The 20,980-nt window shown below is 39.0% G+C and overlaps 1 protein-coding gene across 3 annotated transcripts in view; it reads right to left on the minus strand.

The window, feature by feature from the left end:
- The window catches only part of SPECC1L (sperm antigen with calponin homology and coiled-coil domains 1 like), a 142,861-nt gene that overhangs the window by 93,447 nt on the left and 28,434 nt on the right, over positions 1 to 20,980 (minus strand). For all 3 annotated transcript variants that reach the window (XM_086681977.1, XM_086681976.1, XM_086681978.1), the window contains one exon: positions 15,863 to 16,052. In XM_086681977.1, coding sequence (XP_086538103.1) covers positions 15,863 to 16,015 — 153 coding nt within the window. In that variant the 5' untranslated portion in view covers positions 16,016 to 16,052. The remainder of the gene's footprint in view (positions 1 to 15,862; positions 16,053 to 20,980) is intronic.

Raw genomic sequence — 20,980 nt, forward strand, 5'->3', positions numbered from 1 at the left:
AGCCTGCAGCCTGCTTCAGATTCTGTGTCTCCCACTTCTCTCTTCCCCTCTCCTGCTCACGTTCTGTCTCTCTCTCTCTAAAAAATAAACATTAAAAAAAGTTTTTTTAATAAAAATAAAAATACAAAAATATGGGGTGCGTGGGCGACTCAGTCAGTTGAGTGTCAACCCTTGATAACAGCTCAGGCTGCGATCCTGGGGGTAAGGAATTTGAGCCCTGTGTCAGGCTCCATGCTAAGCAAGGACCCTGATTGAGATTCTCTCTCTTTCTCTCTCTTTCTCTCTCTTTCTCTCCCTCTGCCCCTCTCCCTAAGTGGCATGCTCTCTCAAATAAAAATAAAATAAAATTTAATTTAATTTAAAAATTATATATATAATCAAAAACTTTATGGAAGCCGACTATGTGCCCACATGTGCCACAGTCGGTGGGGGAGTGGAAAAAGTGAAGACATACTCTTTATTACTTTCAGATAGGACGTGACTTACGAACAGGGATCATCTGAGCACTATCACATGGGCTCCCAGTAAAGTTCTGTAATACCAAAGAAAATGCCATCCTGCAATTTCTAGAGAGAAAAACCACTGAGAATCCGATATAATATTCATTGCTTTATAGTAAATCATGGATGTAAAGTGATGGAGCCATTATTTGGAAATTTAGTTTTCTTATCTGATCTAATTTTTTAGTAGTCTAATTTAAGCCAAAATTGAAAGTTTTTTTAAAGCCGAGGTAATATATAAATAAAAAACTAGAGAGTTTATGGTTAGAGTGAGGGTTAGTCAGTCTAAATGATCATACTACTTGAGGAAGACCCTTTGTATTAATTTATTTATATTTTATAAAGACGACTGAAAAAAATACGAGCTTTTTACAAAGAAAACAGGTGGCCGCAGCAACTTCTAACTCAACACGTCCCCAGAGGCAAGGGAAACAAAAGCAAAAATGTACTGGGACCTCATCAAAATAAAAACCTTCTGCACAGCAAAGGAAACAATCAGCAAAACTAAAAGGCAACCGAAAGAACGGGAGAAGATATTTGCAAACGACATATCAGATAAAGGGTTAGTATCCAAAATCTATAAAGAACTTATTAAACTCAACACCCAAAAAACAGATAATCCAGTGAAGAAATGGGCAAAAGACATGAATAGACACTTCTCCAAGGAAGACATCCAGATGGCCAACCGACACATGAAAAAAGCTCAACATCACTCATCATCAGGGAAATTCAAATCAAAACCACAATGAGGTACCACCTTACACCTGTCAGAATGGTTAATATTAACAACTCAGGCAACAACAGATGTTGGCGAGGATGCAGAGAAAGAAGATCTCTTTTGCATTGTTGGTGGGAATGCAAGCTGGTGCAGCCACTCTGGAAAACAGTATGGAGGTTCCTCAAAAAATTAAAAATAGAACTACCCTATGACCCAGCAATTGCACTACTAAGTATCCAAGGGACACAGGTATGCTGTTTTGAAGGGACATATGCACCCCAATGTTTACAGCAGCACTATCAACAATAGCCAAAGTATGGAAAGGGCCCAAATGTCCATCGATGGATGAATAAAGAAAATGTGGTATAGGGGCACCTGGGTGGCTCAGTCGGTTGAGTGTCCGACTTCGGCTCAGGTCATGATCTCACAGCTTGTGAGTTCGAGCCCTGCGTCGGGCTCTGTGCTCAGAGCCTGGAGCCTGCTTCTGCTTCTGTGTCTCCCTCTCTCTCTGCTCCTAACCCACTCACATTCTGTCTCTGTCTCTCTCAAAAATAAACAAACATTAAAAAAAATTTTTTTTAAAGAAGATGTGGTGTATATATATACAATGGAGTATTAGTCGGCAATCAAATGAAATCTTGCCAATTGCAACTATGTGGATGGAACTAGAGGGTATTACGCTAAGCGAAATTAGTCAGAAAGACAAATATCATATGACTTCACTTATATGAGGACTTTAAGAGACAAAACAAATGAACATAAGGGAAGGGAAATAAAAATAATATAAAAACAGGGAGGGGAACAAAACATAAAGGACTCTTAAATATGGAGAACAACAGAGGGTTACTGGAGGGATTGTGGGAGGGGGGATGGGCTAAATGGGTAAGGGGCATTAAAGAATATACTCCTGAAATCATTGCTGCACTATATGCTAACTAATTTGGATGTAAATTTTAAAAAATAAAACTAAAAATAAAATAAAATAAAGTAAAAAGAAAACAGACATAAACTATACTTCAATTAAAAAAAAAAAAAAAATAAGCGGGGCGCCTGGGTGGCGCAGTCGGTTGAGCGTCCGACTTCAGCCAGGTCACGATCTCGCGGTCCGTGGGTTCAAGCCCCGCGTCAGGCTCTGGGCTGATGGCTCGGAGCCTGGAGCCTGTTTCCGATTCTGTGTCTCCCTCTCTCTCTGCCCCTCCCCCGTTCATGCTCTGTCTCTCTCTGTCCCAAAAATAAATAAACGTTGAAAAAAAAAAAATTAAAAAAACAAAAAACAAAATAAGCACTCTGGATAATGAGATTGGGTATAAAATTATTACTTAAAAAAAAGAATGAAAAAAATTTTATTTCTAGAAAGAACATAGAGGAGTTAAAAATCTGTGAAAAAAGAAAAACTACCTTTTTTTAAATATAATTTATTGTCAAATCAGCTTACATACAACACACAGTGCTCATCCCATCAAGTGCCCTCTTCAGTGCCCATCACCCATTTTCTCCTCTCACCCACCCCCCACATCCACCCTCAGTTTGTTCTCTGTATTTAAGAGTCTCTTGTGGTTTGCCTCCTTCCCTCTCTGTTCATAAGTAATTTTTTTCCCCTCCCCTTCCCCCATGGTCTTCTGTTAAGTTTCTCAAGATTCACATACGAGTGAAAACATATGATATCTTTCTCTGACTGGCTTACTTCACTTAGCACAATACCTTCCAGTTCCATCCACGTTGCTACAAGTGGCCAGATTTCATTCTTTCTCATTGCCAAGTAGCATTCCATTGTGTATATAAACCACATCTTCTTTATCCATTCATCAGTTGGTGGACATTTAGGCTCTTTCCATAATCTGGCTATTGTTGAAAGCGCTGCTATAAACATTGGGGTATGTGTGCCCCTATGCATCAGCACTCCTGTATCCCTTGGGTAAATTCCTAGTAGTGCTATTGCTGGGTCATAGGGTAGTTCTATTTTTAATTTTTTGAGGAACCTCCACATTGTTTTCTAGACCGGCTGCACCAATTTGCATTCCCACCAAGAGTGCAAGAGGGTTCCCGTTTCTCCACATCCTCACCAGCACCTATGAAAAACTACTTTTTAATAAAAGAACCAAAAGTTTTGTCCCATGAAGGTGAAAGCACAAGTTAACCAACCGATTTAATATTATTGTCTATCTGGAGCCAAGCTTACTCTTAGATAATCATAATAAATTCATTTCAATAAATCAAAATGGCTCATAAATTATTAATCTCTAAAGTCTCTTCCTGTTCTAAATGTTAGTGGAGTAGATTCTGTTCTCATCATTCAATTATAAAAGTTACAATATAATACCATTAGGTAGGTCAGTCTCACTAAAAAAGAGGTAGAAAAGGATTAATGTTTTAATTTAAATGAATTAAGCTAATTAAGCTTTGGTAATTTAGAGTTGTCACATTATGAAAAATCTGGTTATGTAAGAAGGAAGGAGGATATTGTATTAATCATAAAGGATTGCTCATATTCTTTAAGACTAGTTCCTGTTTATGAAATTGATCATCAACTATGATACAAAAAAAATCTGCAAATTAAGTTCTACTTCCTTCCTGTCAATTTGCCCCTCATCCATTAGTCAGTATATAAACTCAACACACTCTTATGTTTTCAAATCACCTTTTATATTGTTAATAAAAGTTAAATTATCTTTGAGGTATTTTTTTCTTTCTCCATAAGTTAAATATGTTTTCTTTCATAAAAATTACATCTGAAGACAACCCTACACAGTCATGTGAAAAGTGGCTTAATCAACACACTTCTGTTTACTATTTGTCTTTGGTTAATGGCGGATTTCAACATACCTCAGAGAACCAAGTCAAAAATTCTGCAGTTATCACATTAACTATGATAGTAGAATAATGGCACATGAATAAACCAGTGGAACACAAAAGAATCCCAAAAGAAACTGCTTATATAGATACCTGTTTTATGACCAAAGAAAGAGTACAGGAAAAAAAATGGGTTTTTCAATAAATAGTACTAGGTTAATAGTATATTCACACACACACAAAAAAAAAACCCTACAAAAATGAGTAAGCCCTATTTCACACCATATCAAAAATAAGTCCCAAGGTTTTCTATGATTCAAAATCCTGAATGATAAAACAAAGAATTGATAAACCTAAGTCTATAAAAATTAAAATCTTAAAAAAAATTTAATCCTGTGCATGATACACAAATATCATCGTAAGCAAAATTTTAAAAAATGAGAAACGGGGAGAGTATATCTGCAATACCTCACAAATAAACAGCTAATATCCTTAATACAAAAAGAACTCTTAGCAATAAAGGGGTAAAAGACACATGGAAAGGTGACCAAAATGAACTATCTATCACATATAATGAATACATACACAATACAAAAGATATAACCAGTCTAACTCACAATAGGAGAAATGTAAATTAAACAACATTAAAACACCACATCTCACCTAAGAGACTGGCAAAAATGAAGAGTTATGCCACGTTCCTTTGGGAAGGATGTGGGGAAACAGGCACACTCATAGGTTGCTGGTGAGAACACAGCTGGATGTGGCCTTATGAAAGGAACCCAGCAATGTCTAACAGAACTACATATGCATTTACCTTGTGCCCAGCAATCCCACCTCTAGGAATTTCACCTGAAGACATACCTCCAATAATACAAAAATACATACACATAAGGTTAGTCAATGCAGCATTGTTTTTAACTGCAAAATACTGGAAACACTTTGAATGTCCATACATAGGACACTAGCTGAAAAAACTGTAGTATATCCATACAAAGACACATTAAACAGAATGAGAAAGGCTGCCATAAATTGGTATAAAGAGATTTCTAGAATATATTAGGTGAAAAAAAGAAAATGGGCAGAAGTAGATCTAATTATGGCAACTTTTGGGTAACAAAGGGGAAATAAAAAAATAAATATACATGTATCTGATCATTTGTGCAAAAGGAACACAGGAAGGATAAAAACAAAAACCCAACCGGACTCTTAACCTCCTAAGGACAGGTGGGGACAGAGTAAGAAGGAATCGGGGAGGAGAGGGACACTTTTCACATCTTGTCCTAGTTCTGACATGTAGAACTGAACTGTGGTAGTGTTTCACATGCTGGCAGTAAATTAAAATTAAATAAACAAGGGTTTAAGGTTTCCCCTAAAATGGAACACAATAGGAACAAATAGACTAAACTGCATTTCAAATAAATGACATAGTCACACGGGGTAGGGGGCAGGGGAAGAATCCAAATATCTTCTGAAAACAGTATTTTGACCATAAATCCTCAAACTCTCAAGCTAACCACTAAAAAGTATACATTTTGAACTCTAGCTAGTAGATTTGTTTTTGGCAGTGGCATGGGTGAGCAATTCTCTATTGGCTGTATATTCTAGGATTTAGAAAATAAGTAAATATAGATAATGAAAACCAGGTCTCTCACTGTCAAGAGATTGGGATTATGATTACATAAAGTGAAAAGGCTACTCTAAACACTGTATGTATGTCAACTGGATTTGGAAGTAACAGTGTGAACTCATAGGCTTTTTTTTTTTTTTTTTTAATGTTTATTTTTGAGAGAGAAAAAAAAAAAAAAGAGATAGAGAGCAGGGGAGGGGCAGAGAGGGAGACACAGAAGCAGAAGTAGGCTCCAGGCTCTGAGTTGTCAGCACATTACCTGACTCGGGACTGAAACCCATGGACCGCGAGATCATGACCTGAGATGAATTTGGCCACCCAACTGAGCCATCCAGGCGCCCCTCATAGGTTTTCAATATATGGAGAGAAACAGATATGAAAATTGATACAGATGTGTGTGTGTGTGTATGTTTCCTCTCTTGTCTACTAAGCAGGCTTAAAAACCATACACTCAAAAGCAAGAGCACACCTCGTTTCCAAAGGCTTTAAGTTCCATCCTCTACTAAAAGGAACAAGTTCTCTTTGGAGAAAAGGCTGACTGACTATAGGGCTGGTGCTGGAGAAATAGAAAACTTATCATGTCAGGGATGTCCACTCTCACCGCTGTTGTTTAACATAGTGTTGGAAGTTCTAGCATCAGCAATCAGACAACAAAAGGAAATCAAAGGCATCAAAATTGGCAAAGATGAAGTTAAGCTTTCACTTTTTGCAGATGACATGATATTATACATGGAAAATCCAATAGACTCCACCAGAAGTCTGCTAGAACTGATACATGAATTTAGCAAAGTTGCAGGATACAAAATCAATGTACAGAAATCAGTTGCATTCTTATACACTAATAATGAAGCAACAAAGAAAGACAAATAAAGAAGCTGATCCCATTCACAACTGCACCAAGAAGCATAAAATACCCAGGAATAAATCTAACCAAAGATGTAAAAGATCTGTATGCTGAAAACTATAGAAAGCTTATGAAGGAAATTGAAGAAGATATAAAGAAATGGAAAAACATTCCGTGCTCATGGATTGGAAGAATAAATATTGTCAAAATGTCAATACTACCCAAAGCTATCTACACATTCAATGCAATCCCAATCAAAATTGCACCAGCATTCTTCTCGAAGCTAGAACAAGCAATCCTAAAATTCATATGGAACCACAAAAGGCCCCGAATAGCCAAAGTAATTTTGAAGAAGAAGACCAAAACAGGAGGCATCACAATCCCAGACTTTAGCCTCTACTATAAAGCTGTAATCATCAAGACAGCATGGTATTGGCACAAAAACAGACACATAAACCAACGGAATAGAATAGAAACCCCAGAACTTGACCCACAAACGTAAGGCCAACTAATCTTTGACAAAGCAGGAAAGAATATCCAATGGTAAAAAGACAGTCTCTTTAACAAATGGTGCTGGGAGAACTGGACAGCAACATGCAGAAGGTTGAAACTAGACCACTTTCTCACACCATTCGCAAAAATAAACTCAAAATGGATAAAGGACCTGAATGTGAGATAGGAAACCATCAAAACCCTAGAGGAGAAAGCAGGAAAAGACCTCTCTGACCTCAGCCGTAGCAATTTCTTACTTGACACATCCCCAAAGGCAAGGGAATTAAAAGCAAAAATGAACTACTGGGACCTTATGACGATAAAAAGCTTCTGCACAGCAAAGGAAACAATCAACAAAACCAGAAGGCAACCAACGGAATGGGAAAAGATATTTGCAAATGACATATCGGACAAAGGGCTAGTATCCAAAATCTATAAAGAGCTCACCAAACTCCACACCCGAAAAACAAATAACCCAGTGAAGAAATGGGCAGAAAACATGAATAGACACTTCTCTAAAGAAGACATCCAGATGGCCAACAGGCACATGAAAAGATGCTCAGCGTCGTTCCTCATCAGGGAAATACAAATCAAAACCACACTCAGATATCACCTCACGCAAGTCAGAGTGGCCAAAATGAACAAATCAGGAGACTATAGATGCTGGTGAGGATGTGGAGAAACGGGAACCCTCTTGCACTGTTGGTGGGAATGCAAATTGGTGCAGCCACTCTGGAAAACAATGTGGAGGTTCCTCAAAAAATTAAAAATAGACCTACCCTTGGGGCGCCTGGGTGGCGCAGTCGGTTAAGCGTCCGACTTCAGCCAGGTCACGATCTCGCGGTCCGTGAGTTCGAGCCCCGCGTCAGGCTCTGGGCTGATGGCTCAGAGCCTGGAGCCTGTTTCCGATTCTGTGTCTCCCTCTCCCTCTGCCCCTCCCCCGTTCATGCTCTGTCTCTCTCTGCCCCAAAAATAAATAAACGTTGAAAAAAAAAAATTAAAAAAAAAATAAAAATAAAAATAAAAATAGACCTACCCTATGACCCAGCAATAGCACTGCTAAGAATTTACCCAAGGGATACAGGAGTACTGATGCATAGGGGCACTTGTACCCCAATGTTTATAGCAGCACTCTCAACAATAGCCAAATTATGGAAAGAGCCTAAATGTCCATCAGCTGATGAATGGATAAAGAAATTGTGGTTTATATACACAATGGAGTACTATGTGGCAATGAGAAAGAATGAAATATGGCCCTTTGTAGCAACATGGATGGAACTGGAGAGTGTGATGCTAAGTGAAATAAGCCATACAGAGAAAGACAGATACCATATGGTTTCACTCTTATGTGGATCCTGAGGAACTTAACAGAAACCCAAGGGGGAGGGGAAGGAAAAAAAAACAAGGGGGTTAGAGTGGAAGAGAGCCAAAGCATAAGAGACTCTTAAAAACTGAGAACAAACTGAGGGTTAATGGGGGGTGGGAAGGAGGCGAGGGTGGGTGATGGGTATTGAGGAGGGCACCTTTTGGAATGAGCACTGGGTGTTGTATGGAAACCAATCTGACAATAAACTTCATATATTGAAGAAAAAAAAAAAGAAAACTTACGTCAGAAATTAAGAGGCTGTTCAAAAAAGAACAGGAACATGTCAAAAGAACATAGGAGCCAGCTTGAAGGGGACAATCTGAGCATCAAAATAAATCATGCTAACCATTGACAGCCCACTGAATAAACAGTCCATTATTCCACACTAATATGCAACTACTAAATGTAGAAAGAATGATGGAATTAAAAAACTACCACTTGGCAGTGGATTCTGGAAAGAATTACCAAAAATTGCTAGTTAGGGTGTGAAAGTTTGATGACAAAGAGGATATTTATAAAATCTCCCAAGTGTTTTTGATAAGATACTTTATTAATTAACAAAAGGAAACATGGTAACCTGATAGTGGAAAAAACCAGACACCACCCTAATCAAATTAACTTAATATCACCAGGAATGGAACAGATTGACAGCATGTACTTCTGGAAATGCTACGCCAAGGACATGTGGCTTCTGTAGGACTTCTGCCAAAAGTGCATATCCTCAACCTAATCACAAAGAGACATGAGAAACCTAAATTTGGAAGATAGTCTACCAAATAAACTGGCCTACATTCTTCTGCAATGTCAAGGTCATAAAAGACAAAAACTGAGGAACTATTCTAGATTTAAGAAGAATTTGGAGAGCATGACAACTAACTGTAATTCACTGTCCTAGACTGAAAGCTGGACCAGGAAAAAATGTTCATTTTTTTTGCTAAAATGGACATTGGCACAATTGGTGAAATTTAATTAAAGTCTATAGATGAGATACTAGCATTTTATCAATGTTCACTTCCAGATCTAGTAACTATACTCTGGTTACAAGGAGAATATCCTTGTTTTTTGGGAAATGCACACTGAAATATCCAGCAGTAAAGAAGCATTATCTCTACAATTTACACTTTCAAGTTCAAGAAAAAATTATATATGTATGTAGTACACGTGTAAAGGGAAAATGACCAGCCATGATAAGAGGTTAACATGTGGGGGGGTGCCTGGGTGGCTCAGTAGTTAAGCATCTGACTCTCAATTTTGGCTCAGGTCACGATCCCACAGTTTGTGAGTTCAAGTCCCACATAGGGCTCTGTGCTGAAGGCGCAGAGCCTACTTGGGATTCTCTCTTTCCCTCTCTCTCTACCCCTCTCCTGCTCCTGTGCACACATGTGCATAGTCTCTCTCCCTCTCAAAATAAATTAAAAATAATAATAATAATAATAATACTCTTGAAAAAATACAGGAGACTCTCTTCCTGACCTTGGGATGACGAAACATTCCATAAACACACACACATACACACCACACATCCCTAACTATAAAGAAAAAATTAACAAACTGGACTATATTAAAATTAAGAACTTCCATTTATCAAAAGATAGCATTAAAGAAAGAGAAAGAAAAGGCACAGAGTGGGAGGACATATGTGCAAGACATATAAATGACAAAGGACTCACATCTAGAATAGCCAAAGAACTATAAATCAGTACAAAAAAGACACACTACACCACTTCAAACCCACTTCAGTGGTTACTATTAAAGAAAAAAAAAAAGTGTGGTGAGGACATGGGAAAATTAAAACACTTGTTGGGAAGAGAATTCCTTGATGGGAATGTAAAATGGTAGAGCTGCTGTGGAAAACAGTATGGAGGCTCCTCAAAAAATTAAAAATAGAATTATCATATGACCCAGAAATTCCACTTCTGAATATATCCCCCAAAAACTGAAAGCAGGGCCTCTAAGAGATATTTTCTCACACAATTTCACAGCTATTACTTACAACAGCCAAAAGTCCACACAGAAACAACCAAAGTGTCCATTGATTGGAGAATGGATAAACAAAATGTGGTATATACATACAGTAGAATACTATTAAACCTTTAAAAAGGAAATTCTGATACATGCTACCATGTGCATGAACTCTGAGAACATTATGCTAAGTGAAATCAGCCAGTGGCAAAAAGACAAATATGATTCCACTCATATGAAGTACTTACACAGTCGGATTCAAAGAGACAGAAGGTAGTCGCCAGAGGCTGGGGAGGGGGAATGGGGAGTTGTTGATTAATGGAGACAGAGTTTCAGTTTTGCAAGATGAAAAAGTTCTGGAGATGGATGGTGGGAACAGTTGCTCAATGTGAATGTACTTAATAGTACTGAACCGTACACTTAAAAATGGTTAAGACGGTAAATGTGTTTTACTACAAAAAAAAAAAAGAGTTAAAAAAGAGAGATAACATAGTAAAAAAAATGGGCAAGTGATTTTAAGAAGCACTTCACAAATAAGATATCTAACTGTCCACTAAACACATAAAAGTAAGATACAAAAATGTGCTTAATCCCACTGATAATAATGCAAATGCAAACTGAAGCCACTTCGGAATCCCTCTACATACACCTGAATGGTTAAAATGGAGAGTGACTTAAGTGCAGGTGAGAATGTGGAGCCACCAGCAGTGTAAAATGGGAAATGATCTGGCCCTATATCCAAGAAAGCTGAACACTATGCACCCTATGACCTCACAGTTTCACTCCTAGTTACAGAGCCAACAGAAATGGCTGTACATGTGGACTAAAAGACATGAATAAGAATGTTCCTGGGGCACCTGGGTGGCTCAATTAGGTGTCTGACTTCGGCTCAAGTGATGATCTCACGGTTCATGAGTTTGGGCCCCGAATCAGGCCTGTGCTGACAGCTCAGAGCCTGGAGCCTGCTTTGGATTCTGTGTCTCTCTCTCTCTTTGCCCTCCCCCCGCTCACACTCTGTCCCTCTTGCTCAAAAATAAATAAACATTAAAAAAAAATTTTTTTAAATGTTCCTAACAATACTGTTCTTAGTAGCCACAAAAGGGAAACTCCAGATGTCCATCAACTCAGAACAGATGAGTAACATAGTCATGCCATGGATGAGTAATCTGCAATGAAGACGGAACTGCTCTTATAAGATAACAATATGGATAAGCAAAGTGATGGTAACACTGAGTTAAGGAAATCATACAGACATAGAAAAGAACAAAGTGTACAATTATACCTATGTAAAGATAAAAAATTAGCAAAATTCGGACACCTGGTTGGCATAGTTGGTAGAGCATGCAACTCTTGATCTCAGGGTTCTAAATTCGAGCCCCATGTTGGGTGTAGAGATTACTTAAAAATAAAAATCTTAAAAAACATTAGCAAAATTAACCTCTGGAGCTAGACGTTAGGATGGTAGTTACTTCTAGAAAGGGCAGAAATTAAGAGGGGACATGTGGGGAGCCACTGTAATATAAGTGTGCTCTGTTCCTTGACCTAGTGGTGGCTGCAGAGTATATTCGCTTTGTGGTGATTCACTACACTGAACACAAGTGCTTTTGTGTTCTGGGTGTATACTTCATCAAAAAACTAAAAACAGGGATGCCTGGCTGGCTCAGTCAGAAGAGCATGCAACACTTGATCCCAGGTGGGGTTGTGAGCTTGAGCCCCATGCTGGGTGTAGAGATTACTAAAAAAATAAAGAAAGAAAAGAAACTTAAAAAATTAAAAACAAAAAACAACTCTGTACTCACCAACTTCCTTTTATATGAAGCTACTGCAGGCTGATATTTTTCCCTATTTCAATTTTTGTTAACACAATTCTGCAAATGCATGTGCATTTCCACATGTAAACTCTACCCTCCCCCACCATTAACAACAGGCCAAAAAATAAAATTGATGGAGGGAAGAGATTTTTAGCCTACTTTTTAATAACAGATACAAAAATATCATTTGGTAAAAAACTTCTAGATACAGGCGCACCTGGCTGGTTCAATTGGTAGAACATCCAACTCTTGATCTCAGGGTCATAAATTCAAGCCTCATGTTGGGTATAGAGTTTACTTAATAAAAAAAAAAAAAAAAAAAAAAAGAATAAAAAAAATTTTCATTTTTTTTAACATTTATTTATTTTTGAGAGACAGAGAGAGACAAAGCATGAGCCAGGGAGGGGCAGAGAGAGGGGGAAACACAGAATCCAAAGCAGGCTCCAGGCTCTGAGCTGTCAGCACAGAGCCTGACGTGGGGCTCGAACTCACAAACTGTGAGATCATGAACTGAGCTGAAGTTGGATGCTTAACCGACTGAGCCACTCAGGTGCACCAATGAAAAATTTTTTTAAAAAGAATGTTTAAAAAAAACCCTTCCAGATACAAATAATGAAACAATACAACTAATGTATACATGCTTCTCAAGGTAAAGTCCACGTTTCATGGTCTGCATCACCAACTCAAAATTTAAGTTTAGTTTTTAAATTTTGCCTTTCAAGTTTCAGAGGTGGATTGTTCAATCACACGGTTAACTAATTTTTATACCGAAAAGGTATATGATCACAAATAATCATAATCATCACAGTCATCAATTATTTAGACAGATTCTAACTGAAGTAACTACAATTTACTACTTATCTATTAACCTTTAGAAAAATGTATTCTTGGGACAATAAAAAAGTATATTACTTCTACTACAAGGATTAACCATGAACACCTGAGCAGTGTGTGAAACCTGGAAAGTGCAGGCACACAGGAGACCAAATCATCCTCTCCGCTCACTGTGACAAAGAATTAGTCATACAAAGGCTCCAAACCAGACATCATAGCTACTCACAAGAATGGGAATAATTTTCTCAAAACTAGAACAGTGGGTGGCTCGGTCGGTTAAGCATCTGATTTTGGCGTAGGTCATGATCTCATAGGTTCATGAGTTCGAGCCCTGCGTCAGGCTCTGTGCTGACAGCTCGGAGCCTGGAGCCTGCTTCAGATTCTGTCTCTCCCTCTCTCTCTGCCCCTCCCCAATGCACTCTCTGTCTCTCAAAAAATAATAATAATAATTAATTAATTTAAAAACCTAGGAACAGCAGTAGTGTTGTATTTTATATTTACAAAAGTTCCAATCAGCAGTGAGGTGCTCTGGTCAAAAAAGGTCCTTTCTCCTCCACCTTAACTAAATCTAGCCCCAAACAATATTTGAAATGAGAGGTAAAGAAACGTCCCCATGCCCTGCCACTATAAGAAAAGTGTTGAACACTGTGCAGTGACAGAGACACATATGTGGGTGCCCACATGAGTGGGTGAGTATGTGTACATGGTGTCTACATGATCAAAAGCCAACAGCTTCATTCATCTGGTTAATCATCAATGCTCCAACCCAGTTACAGGAATTCAAGTTGTGGGAAGTGTCCAAATGCCAGTAGAGATGCACAGTGAAGTATGAAAAATTAGGAAAATAAAATAATACTTAATTTTGTGGGGTCTCCAAACCCTTTTGATCTGAAATTTTCAATTTTTCTGTTCATTTTCACTATTTCTTTCTTTCCTTCTGTGTCTTCTTCAATTTCTATTCAGTGACATTTTTCTTCTCCTTTCTTAAGTAAAAGCAATTGCTTCAGTCTGGATAAAGTGTTCCCAAACAGTTTCACCTCTTCTGAGACCCTTCCCACTCCACAAACCCCCTACTTAAAAGAGCCAACAAAGGAGAGCCACAGCTATGGACAGCTGGCATGTGCTGGCACAGAGCAGGAATACAGTTGTTTTTGCTTTACAATAAAAAAGTACTCACTGTTCAAAACCAAACTACCATCAACTCCAGATACAGACCTCAGAAGATCTGACATGCCTCCTCAGGGCACACTCCATAGTGAACCTTCAAAAACTCTGTTTGCCACTGATAGGGAGGCAACAGAAGGAAAGCAGAACATACCCATGCCAATGTTTCAACCTGTTCTTCCAGTCACGTAAATAACAGGTCACCCAGTCACAAAGACACTCTGCTCTGAAGACAACCCTAGCAACTAAGTAACCTGTTAGGTCAGAAAACGCCAGCTATCTTACACAAAAGAGTGACAGCACTGCCACCAAGGAAGCAATTCAGGATGCTGATTCAGACTAACGGAAGTAGGGCAAAGGTCTATTCCTGGTAGCCATAGGATGTCACCCAGCAGCTCATCAAAGCTGTAGCAAGGAAGAAATCTGGGGGCAGGTGGAGTATGTCTGGGTTTAGTTTTGACAACCCTGGAATAGAAAAACCAGCATTCCCAGCTAGATCTTTCAATACATATAAGGAATTCCCTCATCTGCTGTTCCCATGAGATGCTTCTTAAAATAATTAAGCCACAATCTATCAAAGCCCTGCCTGGACAAAAGGCTTTTAAACAGATCATGTTTCAAGCAGTGCTTGGTTTCTCCCTATCAGACTAGCAGAAACCCTCTCCAGGTTTTCTCCATAGAGTCAAAGTTTCTACTCAAAACACAAAATTCCCAGGACAAACAAGCAAAGAACAAATAAGTAGATTCTGCACGAAGAAAGACTAGAAGACTGTGTGGATCTCTGCAGTGGATCTAAGATTTGACCAGCAGAAAAATGGTCTGGAGTCATCTTGTCCCTTGGATGGTCCAAATCAACCCAGACACTAAGAACACCCAAAGAAGACTATTATTTTCAGAAATCAGTCCTGAGCTGGTAAAAATTTCTAGAGGTAATCAATAAAAATGCTACTACCTGTCATTACAAAGCACTTGCCATGTGCCAGATTCTGTGCTAACCACTTCCATACATTCCTTCTTTCATCCTGACTATGATGACGCTGTGAAGCACATGCATACAAAGCCTGGGTCCGTCTGCTATTGAAGCCCATAGCCACTATCCTGTACCAACAAGAACTAAACCAGCCTCAAAAAGAATGTAAGAAAAACGAGTTATGCTCTAACTAAATAAATATTACCCAATTTTAACGGGATTAATACAGGATTAGCTGTCAGAAAAAGAGTAACAGTTTACAGTGTGCAAGGGAGTAAGACTGGCAATAAAAAATCCTATCTAGGGGTTCCAGGAATGTTATTGCTGGTCATCCTTTAAGACCTGGCACACATGCTCTTTTCATAAAACCTTCTTGGGCTGGAAACAATGTTTTCCTGAAATGCTTACACCGCTTTCCTGCTCTCCCGGGTATCTGAATTTTTTGCGTGAATTTTAGTTATGTTTGTATATGACAACCTCCACCTGTTACACCACAAGCTCCTTGAAGGCAGACTCTACCTCCAGCTCACACCAGCACAAGAGCCTTGCACAAGGCAAGTGCTCAGTGATTTGTTTCACAATAAGCCTACTATTTGGTTTCATTCATAAAGTCAGACCAAACACACCAAGTATACCACACTGTGAACTCTTCAAAGGCTGTGTGTTCCCAGAGGTTCGCAGAAGGCAAACCCTAAATAATGTTTATTTAATAAATCAAACATTTTAAGATTCACTCCTCCTAAAATCCATCACATATTCAAACACTGCCACATTTTAATACCTTTGACAATGATGCTGTTGTTCCAGGTTTTACGAGTTTGCCTCCTGTAGATGCTGAAGAGCTGTTTTCAGGTTTAGTTTTTTCTACTGTTTGTGTTTTGCTTATCCCAGACACTTTAGGCACTGAGCCGACACTCCTGCTTGCCTTCTTCATTCTGGGCTGCCTCTTTGTGATGCATTTACAAGCAAATCTGTGAAAAGAAATGGCATTATACTGAGAACACAACTGGAAGAAAACTCTGTAGAAATTTGTTTCTGAAAAATTTTATTATAAATAAATAAATAAAAAGATAAAACTGTTTGAAAGCTCGATGTTGATGCAGAAAAGAAAAAGCTGAAAAGGTCTTAGACTTAATCAGAATGCACCCCATGTTTAAGACTTCCTCCTTGAATATTACTAGCTTGAAACTATTTTGTGCATTTCAGTTCAGTCATTAAAAAGAATATCCTAGATCTCTAATGGAACTGGCTAAATACAACACAGCATACATTATCTTTGGCATTTAATGAAGCAATAATCAACCTGCCATTTGAGAATTAGCCATTTTACATGTATTTGAGGGTGATCGTATTTTCCAAATTACCCAGCATAGTCTTAATTTCAAATACTTGCTGTGATAGCCTCATAAAAGCCAGGAGAACTTCCCAGAAACTCCAACATTCAGTATCTAAATATATTTCTCAGCTTCTCTCTTTTATCCAGAGGTAGCATCAAAATTCCTTATTGGCGGGGGGAGTACAGGGGGTACCTGGGTGGCTCAGTCAGTTAAGCATCTGACTTCAGCTCAGGTCATGATCTCGAGGTTCATGGGTTTGGGCCCTGTGTCAGGCTCTGTGCTGATAGCTTAGAGCCTGGAGTCTGCTTTGAATACTGTCTCCCTCTCTCTCTCTTTGCCCCTCCCCCACTTGTGTGCACTCTCTCTCTCTCTCTCTCAAAAATAAATAAACATTTGGGGCGCCTGGGTGGCGCAGTCGGTTAAGCGTCCGACTTCAGCCAGGTCACGATCTCGCGGTCCGTGAGTTCGAGCCCCGCGTCGGGCTCTGGGCTGATGGCTCAGAGCCTGGAGCCTGTTTCTGATTCTGTGTCTCCCTCTCTCTCTGCCCCTCCCCCGTTCATGCTCTGTCTCTCTCTGTCCCAAAAATAAATAAACGTTGGAAAAAAAAAAATTAAAAAAAAATAAATAAACATTTAAAAAATTCTTTATTGTAACATAAACCTTGAGGCACCTGAGTGGCTCAAGTGGTTACGCATCAGGTCACAATCTCATGGTTTGTAAGTTTGAGCCCTCTTCACTGACAGTGCAGTGCCTGCTTGGGATTCTCTCTCGCTCTCTGCCCCTCTCCCACTTGTGCACTCTCTCTCAAAATAAATAAATAAACTTAAAAAAAAAACCTTTGGGAAAAAAAGAATATAAATCTCAATTTTTTGGTTCAGAAAACAAGGGCATCTATATTACCTGTAAGGAATGTGGCAAGTCTACCACCTAAGTGGCTCATACCTGATTTCACAGCTTAGAGGACTTAGAATAACACTGGCAGCACACAAAACTGCACCCAGATAAACCTTTAAATATATTTTTATTAACTAAGCTAGAAAAGCAATCCCTACAGTAAAGCATGTTTGGAAAGATGCCATGGACCAGGCTGGGTAGAGCAATACAATTCACAAAATGAAAGCCTACTTGAATGTAAGAAAGTTTGTGTATGGTGACTCTGAGACACTATAATCAGCACAAAAAGAGGCTATTCTATTCTATGAAGATTTCTACACCCTAATAAAAATAAACTTACAGAAGAACCTTTGGAAAAGAAAAGGCTCTTTCCAATAGCCTTAATGAATACTTTACCTAGACTGAGCTCGAACACTCCAGATTTATCTTGCCTTGACATAATACAAACCGTACCAACTGGTTTGGTGGCAGGAGCAGTGAGACAGGGTGAAGGGGGTTCTGCTCCACCCTCAACATGATAAGGCCTTTGAGAAAAAGGCACTGTTATTAACAGCAACCAAAACACAGCAACACCTCAGAGACTCTGCTGCCTACCCTTCCTCCAACTTCCTGGTTATTCCTTATAGAAAATATTGTATACAGTAATGATCAAATTATCCACCTTTTTTTCTTAACGGTTTAGCTTTCTACTTTCTATTCCATTTGAGTAATCTGCCCAGTGGAAGTACTCCCTACAGTTCAGCTCCACCATCTATTTCCTACACCTTCCCAGAGGATACTGAAACTGACCAAGACAGATTCAAGTAGCTTCCCCCTGCCAACCAGCAAGGAATGACACTGGGTCCATCACTAACTCAAAGTACTGTGGAAAACAATCAAGTCCCCAAGAGGCTTTCCTTCAACTTTTCACTTTCCCTTGTTTACCTGTTTGGGGGTTTTTTTGTTTGTTTTTTTTTTGTTTTTTTTTTGTTGTTGTTGTTTTTCTGTTTTGGGGTGGGGGTAGAGAGACAGAGACAGCATGAGTGGGGTGGGGGCAGAGGGAGAGGGACAGAGAGAATCCTAAGAAGGCTCCACGCTGCCAGCACAGGGCCCAATGCAGGGCTCAAACCCACAAAGCCAGGAGATCCTGACCAGAGCCAAAACTAGGAGCCAGACACTTAACGGACTGAGCCACCCATGCGCCCCTTACCTGCTCTCTTCTAAGTCTCATATCTTGCATACGGCTCCCTGGAGTTTTGTTCTTTTCTTCTCCAAATTCCATGCCTGCACCCCTTTTCTACACCACTCAGACCCTCTGCCATTCTCTGCCTACTTGTCCAACTCCTGCCAAATTAACTTTTCCTAGACAGGCAGCACCCAACAGAACCTACTGCAATGATGAAAATGTTCTATGTGTATTTGTGCTGTCCAACATAGTAACCACTGGCCATTTGTGGCTACTGAGCACTTGAAATGTGGCTAGTGTGACTGAGGAACTTAATTTTAAGTTTGATTTTAACCAATTTAAACTTAAAGGTACGTGGTAGCTACCAAAATGGACAATGTAACAGACTGTCCCTTTCCTGCTGCTATCACCTAAAACCTAATGAATTACCACTTTTGACCCACTAGGACGGCTATAATCAAAAAGATAGATGGTAACAAATGTTGGAAAGAATGTGCAGTAATTAAAACCTTCACATGCAGCATAAAATGATGCGGCTGCTTTGGAAAAGAGTCTAGCAGTTCCATTTCAAATGGTTAAACACAGAGTTACCATACAATCCAGCAATTCTATTCCTGGGTTTATACCCAAGAGAAATAAAAACATTTGTCCACACACAAACTTACGTACAAATGTCCATAGAAAGATTATTCATAATAGCCACAAACTGGAAACAACCCAAACAACCTCAAAAAATTCTCCCAAATTAAACTATAATAAGAGCATTTAGATTACTTTTCATTATCAGCATGTATTTGTTACTGGATACATATTACTATCACTTAGTTCTATTTACATGCTTTCTACATACAAAATAACTTTTTGTTTCAATTCCAAATGTCTATCAATTGGTGAAAGATAAAGCAAATATGGCATACCTATTAAATGGAGCATTATTTCGGCATAAAAAAGAAATGAACTACCACTACCAGGGTACCTGGGTGGCTCAGGCAGCTGAGCATTTGACTATTGGTTTCAGCTCAGGTCATGTGTCATGGTTCCTGGGTTCGAGCCCTGCATCAGGCTCCATGTTATTAGCAGAGCCTGCTTGGGATTTTCTCTCTCTGCGCCTCCTCCACTCATTCTCCCTTTCCCTCTCTCTCTCAAAAATAAATAAATAAAACTTAAAAAAAAAATGAACTACCAACAGAAAGTATAACATGGATGAACCCTGAAATCATTATACCAGGTGAAAGAAACCAGACACAAAGAATCACGTATATATGATTCCATTTATACAAACTGTCCAGAATAGGCAAATTCATAGAGACAGAAAGTAGATAAGAGGTCATCAGAGGCTAGGGTAGCGGAAATGGATACTGACTGCTAATGGACACAAGGCTTATTTTGGGGGACGAAACATTCTAGACATTCAGTTTTTAAATGGGGGAATTGTACGGAAATATGAATTATATCTCAATAAAGCTGTTACAAAAACAAAACAAACCCTGGGGCTCCTGGCTAGCTCAGAGAAGAGCATGAGACTCTTGATGTTAGGGTTCTGAGTTTGAGTCCCACATTGGGTATAGAGATTACTTAAAAATAAAATCTTAAAAAAAATTAAAAACCTAATAAAAATCAAACAAGGACTTCTAGAAAGTAAATCCCAACACTGTAAAATACCCAATAAGATAAAGAAAAGGACTACAGTCTTGCAAACATCTGAGATGAGGCAAGCAGCACAGCCAAAAGCTTTAAAAGATGCTGAGATACATAACTGGTCCAGGCACCTGGCAGCTTGAGATCTTAGGAGAACTTAGACCAGTGGTTCTCACCCACATTGGACCCAAAGCTCCCTTTCTATAATAAATATGTAAATACCCTCTACTACTGAGTGAAATCCAAAGCTAACCTATTTATTATATACATACAGATGCTTTCTAAAGATACATGTGGCAACTACAACTTTTTAAAAAATGTTTTATTATTTATTTGTGTGTGTGTGTGTGTGTGAGAGAGAGAGAGAGAGAGAGAGAGAGAGAGCAAGCATGAGTGGGGGAGGGGCGGAGAGAGAGGGAGACAGAATCTGAAGCAGGCTCCAGGCTCTGAGCTATCAGCACAGAGCCTGACACGGGGCTCGAACCCACCAACTGTGAGATCATGACCTGAGCCGAAGTCGGACGCTTAACCAACTGAGCCACCCAGACGCTCCTAAAACTTTTATAAAAATAAAAAATAGAAGTATTCTGTAATAAAATAAATGTGAATTTCAATATGTGAATGTTCAAGCAATACTATGCTAGGAACAAAACAGTCAGAAATCCACACCTCTAAGTTAAATCACTGAATCTGACAACTGCAAATAGTCTTGACTTGGGCCTGTGGTGGTACTACAACTGAGATACCATGCCATCTATCATGCATACTACCAATAATATGATTTTCGGGGCACCTGGGTGGCTTAATCGGTTGAGTATCTGACTTCGGCTCAGGTCATGATCTCAGGGTTCGTAGGTTTGAGTCC

This window comes from Puma concolor, chromosome D3 (assembly GCF_028749965.1).
Source record: "Puma concolor isolate L17-30 chromosome D3, mPumCon1.1.hap2, whole genome shotgun sequence".
Classification (NCBI taxonomy): domain Eukaryota; kingdom Metazoa; phylum Chordata; class Mammalia; order Carnivora; family Felidae; genus Puma; species Puma concolor.